General features: G+C 43.6%; 1 protein-coding gene across 1 annotated transcript in view; it reads right to left on the minus strand.

The window, feature by feature from the left end:
* Positions 1-1,526: 1,526 nt before the first annotated feature.
* LOC118415517 overlaps positions 1,527-5,867 on the minus strand; it is a 13,831-nt gene continuing 9,490 nt past the window's right edge. Inside the window, exons 12-14 of the mRNA XM_035820185.1 lie at positions 5,570-5,863; positions 2,870-5,425; positions 1,527-2,742 (exon numbers count right to left, since the gene is read on the minus strand). Of these exons, the coding sequence (XP_035676078.1) occupies positions 1,775-2,742; positions 2,870-5,425; positions 5,570-5,863 (3,818 nt within the window). The 3' untranslated portion in view covers positions 1,527-1,774. The remainder of the gene's footprint in view (positions 2,743-2,869; positions 5,426-5,569; positions 5,864-5,867) is intronic.

A 5,867-nucleotide genomic window follows, 5' to 3' on the forward strand; every position in this document is an offset into this window, starting at 1 on the left:
CAAAGGATGGTGGGTAAATGTTATTGCTACAACAGTTGGTGACATTTATCACAAATCGTTATATTTATCCCTCACCCTTAGCAGGGGGTATGGTACTGAAGGTATCTACGTTTGTAGATTCTAAAATATGGATGGCAATTTTTAAACGCTTTCTCTTGTCATTTTGTCTGCCAATTTTTGCATCTCATTCTCTTTTTCTCATGACGTTTTTTTTGTGTGCAAATTTTGGTGATATGTCCTAAATTACGATGCGTCAAAGGGAGAGAAAGGAAGAAATCTACAAAAGAAAGGAAATAAAGCAAACAAAAAGGACGTAAATTTGCGCTGTAGAAACCCAACCGTTCTGTTACCTGCATTTGTAATCTGTTTAGCTGGTCCGGACCCAATCGCCCCTGGAACCACCTGACCGTTGTATAGAAAGCACATTTATAACACTACAACTTAGGGGATAGCGTGGAAACGAGTCTTGTTCAGACACATTTTCCCATTAGAATTCGGAGAGAATCTAGGAAAATGCTTAAACCAAGATGGTTCTCATTCTAACTCCTCAACAAACTGGCCAATTGAGTTCAAACACGTAGTTTCCAGCTATCAAATCAAATGCTTTAATATTCAGCCGTCGGACAAGGCGCCCATGGAAACTATGGCAATCTTAACGTTATAAACATTGGATAAGTCATACGTTTTAGGAAAAAAATCACCAGTTCTAGGTTAAATTCTGAAATAATTTTTCACGTTTTGCTGTCGCCTTTGATAGTACCTGGTACCTAGTGAAGTTACGGTCGGTTATTCACACGACTACAAAGTTAAGGTTTAAAATCACAATGACACTGCGGAGTTCCTGCCTACGTGCTGTTCTACATGCACATGTAACGTTACTTCTTCGCCGTCCAGCTGTGCGTGCGTCAGTTGCCTGTAACATTATAAACTTTGCTTCTTTGGTTTCACTTGTGGGCGTACTTCCTCTCAAGTCAAACTGGAGTGAGGCCGGATTTTGTTTTGTAAACAATGACAACAATAGAAACAAAAGATTAGAGACTTAAGTGCGTGAACAGTGTAGAATAGCCTTACAGAGGTCAAATGTTCGTCTAAAGTTCTGAACCATGGTGCAGAAAATTGCGAGCTACGTATGCAGCAGGTGCACGTCGGACCACCAATTGCAGTTCTGTACAATCCGCCAGGAGGGGCACCTCTGTAAACCCTCATTTAAGAGGGACGCAAAATGACTTTAAAAAGTCTAACGTTATCAATACTCGTAAGAAAAAACATGGGGAGTTACGAAAATGATAAATCCTTTTTTTAATTTCTTCTGTGTTCTTTATCACTGTTAAGGTTCGTTTGTCTTCTTTGATTTACAAATAAGTTATAAGTTTCATAGCCTGATTAAATCTCGCTTATAGCAGAGACAGTTACAGCCCAGAGTTTGTGTTACATAGATTATAGGTTTCATTTTGTGAAACAAAAGACTTCTTAGAAATGACAAGGTGACAAATATTCTACCTTTGCTTACAATCTCATCTTCTATATTGCTAAATTGCTTCCCTTCTGGATAGATCCACATAGTATATTTTCTTTCATAAATAGAAGGATTTTTCATACAAATTGCACTTGTTCAATATAATCAAGTTTCAGAGAATAAGCATAGGGTAATGTAACATTAAGTACTAATCCAGCAAATAAGAGGAGAGAAATCTTTTCTGCAAGTGGTACTCTCAGCATATAGCTGCTGACATCTCAATCTTTATTGTTGTTCAAATAGCCAAGACTGGCTGCACTATGCAAGGATAGGCAAAGAAATCCCTTTGCACATCTCTGCCCTGGATGGTGGAGGAGCAGCACTGGTGGGAGGGTCTTCCTCAGATTCTGGTCTTCCTGCAAGTTCTGGTGAAGAGTAGTACCCTTTACACACTTTACATCTGTGCCCCTGCTTGTGGACCACACATCTCTCTTTACCTGTTGGTTTGACACTTAGGTCCACCTCCGACAAATCGAGCTTCCTGAGTGTGCTGTGCAGCTTCCTTGCAGGCGGGAGAGGGGTAGACCAACCGTAAGGGGTAGTACTAGAGGGGTAAGATCTGCTGAAGGTCTTTTTCAAACTCTTCTCTCTAAGTAATCCACTTTCCTGGATGGCCTGAACTCGTGTTAGCATCTCAAGAGATGGCAATGGCACACGGAATGGCTTTTTACGTTGTCTTTGGCTGTATGTGCCATCTTTGGTCGGTATAAAAGTTGAGTTGTGTGGATACAGGACGGGTTTCTCTGGACCTTGTGGTGCCATTGTGGTCCAAAGCATGTTTAGTGTCCCAAAGTTTGAACAGCCATAACTCTCTGTGTCTGTATGTGAACTCAGCTTATGTGGAAGACTGGTGATCCTATGTTGATCCCTTCCCTCCAGCTTCTTCCTCGCCTCTGGTGCAAAATGAGTTGCTACACTGAGGAGAAGTCGCTGCCCCAAGTCACCCTTTGTCAATTGTTTCATGTCCTTCATATAGACGATTGGTGGGAGAGCACTCTGCTTTGCTGGTTGTCCGCTCAACTTCTTGGCACGTTCTTCATACAGGCGTTTGCGTCTCTGTGCTGATGGTCTGTTGAAGAGCTGTCGCCATTTTTCAGTCTCCTCTTCTTCTCCCTCTTCTTCATATGGAGGAAACGATTTGTCGCTGTCACTCCTAAGTTCAAATGGTATGCCAGATTTGATAGGTGGAAAGTAATGTGTCTGCATTGGCTTCCGAACCCTGAAACCTGCAAAAGACAAAACACAAGAATAGTATCTGTCTCACAGTGGAGATGTATTGAATTCATAATCCCTTGAAGCATTTGCATCAAAACCTTTGCCTAAATCTATTAAAGCCAAATACAATGTACATACCATCTATGTAACTGGATGTATCAGACATCTGGCCCAATCCAGAGTCATCATAGCTGGATTCAGTTGCAGCATAGTCATCTGTGAAATTCCTTCTAAGTCGGAGTTCCAGTTCCTCCAGTGTTGGGGCTGTTGATGCAACATCGTCAGTTGGGGCTGTTGACATTGCATCATCAGTACCCAATGCCGTATCATCATCTTGGCATGCAGATTTGTCGTCAATAGCCTCTTTTACAAGCAACTTGTGGGTTGTGGAGGTTGTATCTGCATCTGACAAGTCCTTGTGTCCTTCTTTGGTTTCCAAGCTTGTGACTTTAGCTACATGACTGGTACTGTCTGTTGCACTCTCACTTCTGCTACTGCATGGAACTTCAGGCACATATCTGGTTTGGTCTTGTGTTGTCACTGTCCCCTTTGCCAACCTAACTGGGCTACTACTTTCTTCAAGATCCTTGGCTATCAGCATTTTTCTGATGGCCTGATTATGGTGCAACATTGTCCACTTCTTACCACTAGCCAGATCTCCCTTAACACGTGATTGACGTTTGGCAGTGATCTTTGGTGGAGGACGTTTTGGACGTGATTTGGCATGCCTTTTGAAGGACATAGTAGTTTTATGACTACCCTTTGAACTAGGAGGACCCCTTCCTTTCAGTTTCCCTGCAAGCCGAGGTGCCCCTCTTGTCCCCTGTTTTTCTTTCTTCTGGTCAAGCTGGTCTTCTTTATCTATGAAGTCCAAGAAATCTGTCTCAAGTGGTGGGAATGCATGTCTCTGGTCAATCCTTTCATTCCACATGGCTATTCTTGCATTCATCTCATCAGACAAGCTACCCTGCAGGGTGTGACCTTGACCTTTCTTTCCAATCCTTTCCTCCAACTCTTTCAGATTCTGCCTGTCCATGTTCTTGAATGGCCCCTTGAGCACACCAATCCTCTGCAGTACTTGAGCGAGGTCTTGTTTGGTTTTGACTCCAGCAACTGTTGCTATGGCATCGATAGCCTCCTTTTGCACACCCTTGTCATAGTCTGTAAGAGCAGATATAAGAGCCATAAGGACAACCTTTCTGTCAAGCCCCAATTCACCAAGTGCTCTCACTGAATTCCTTCTAACGATAGCATTCCTCTTGCCAAGTTGGCCAAGCAGAATCTTGACAACAGTGTCCAGCAATTCTGCACTAAGTCCAAGTTCTTTGTATATATCTGTGATTGCTTGGCAGACTTTCTTGTGCCTATCTATATCACTTGTGTCCTGCAACAAAACCAGAAGAACAGCCATGACATTTTCCACAGTCAGCTCTTGGTCAGTTAGCTTGTCACGAGGAAACCAACTGTAGTTGACGATATTTTGAAGTAAGGTAGGGCCTTCCCACTCTTTCTTCTCCTTTGCTTTCTTTGCCTTTTTGCCACTGGGTGATTCATCTCCAGGAAGAGGCTCAAAAGTAACTTTCCTGAACGTGTAGTCTAATTTGGGACTTGGCTTCTGCTCTTGAGACTTCTTTTTCTTTTCACCAAACCGGACAGGAGATGGAAGCTTCCACCTCTCATCATCATCTCTGAGGTCTAACTCTGGTGAGCTGCTCCAATCTATCAGGCGCCCCTCCTCATCCTCAGCTTCCTCCTCCTCTTCCTCCACAGATGGTAATTCTCCTGAAGGAGCAGCCTTCAGGTTCCACTCTTCCTGAATAGGTCTCTCTGGGGGTGGTTTGTAACCAATGATAAACCGGATGACAGAGTTGGGGATGTATCCATCAGGAGCTATGATAGGTTTGCGCTTCAAGAGTGGGTCCTCCTCTTCTTCTTCTTTCCCCTGCTCTGTCTTTCTGTCCTTTTCAGTGAACTGGTCTGATTTACTCTCTACAGGCACTGTTACAGTAGGACTGACTTCTTCTTCAGCAACCACTCCTTCATCTTCCTTGTGTACACTTGAAGGGATTGCTCCTATTGGCTCCAATGGAGGACAAAGTCTAAATGGTGATGTTGCCACTTGTGAAGTTTTAGAAGCTAGTGTTCTTGCACTTTCCCCATGCCTGAGATGGGAGGAAAGCTTGACTGAAAGGAAGGATGAGGTTTTTGTAGACAATTGTGTAGGCATTTCCAGTTCTGACACTTGGGCTAGAGGTATAGAAAGGGAGGCTTCCGGCTCTATCTCCCTCCTTGCCTTCAAGTCTAAGGAGAAAAGAGGGATAGAATCCATAGTGAACAATAGTTGCAGGGAAGGGTCATATGGCACAGGTTCCTCCAACTGTTCATCCAACACGTTGGTTGCAACAAGTTCCTCCAGGTACGGTTTTGGAAGGTAGTTCAATAATGGCACATAGCTAACATGACTTTGGTAGCCAATGAGAAGGTCTCCTCTGTCATTTGCAAAGCACACTCCTTGTAGAGTGTTATCCAGGACAAGTTCTTTGACCAACTTGTTTTCTGTGTTCCAGATTTTGACACAAGCATCCTTCCCAGTAGTTGCAAACAGGCCAAGAGTCCTTGAGCAGCAGAGAGCAGTGACCCCTTTCTTATGGTCATCTTCTATGTGGTGTGTGAGTGGGACTGCACAAGCGGATACTGAAACAGAAAGATGAAACATGATTGCACTAGTTGTGATGTGGCAGTTAGGCTTATGAATTCTACCCAAAAAGGAATCTGCAAATAAATTTGTAGCAAGGATGGAGTAATTTCAAGCCTTTTGAAAGTTGAAATGCAACTAACCTGGCATATAAGTTGTCTTCTCTAGGGTCCTTTCTTCCTTTGTGTATGTTCTATACATGGAGAGTACACCATCTATGGTCACCAAGGCCAGGATGTTTCCCACCATGGAGATTAGCATGGGTGTGACTTTGCACTGCACAGTTGACAGACACACCAGCCTGATGGTGTCCTCCTCCACACATATCCCCCAGATGTGTACGCATTTGTCTGTCCCACAGGACACCAGGCGGGACACAGAGCCAAGGATACCATTATCTGGCTTCCCATGTGACGAGTATAGGAATATCACCTGGCCTGT

Source organism: Branchiostoma floridae, chromosome 5 (assembly GCF_000003815.2).
Source record: "Branchiostoma floridae strain S238N-H82 chromosome 5, Bfl_VNyyK, whole genome shotgun sequence".
Lineage (NCBI taxonomy): Eukaryota > Metazoa > Chordata > Leptocardii > Amphioxiformes > Branchiostomatidae > Branchiostoma > Branchiostoma floridae.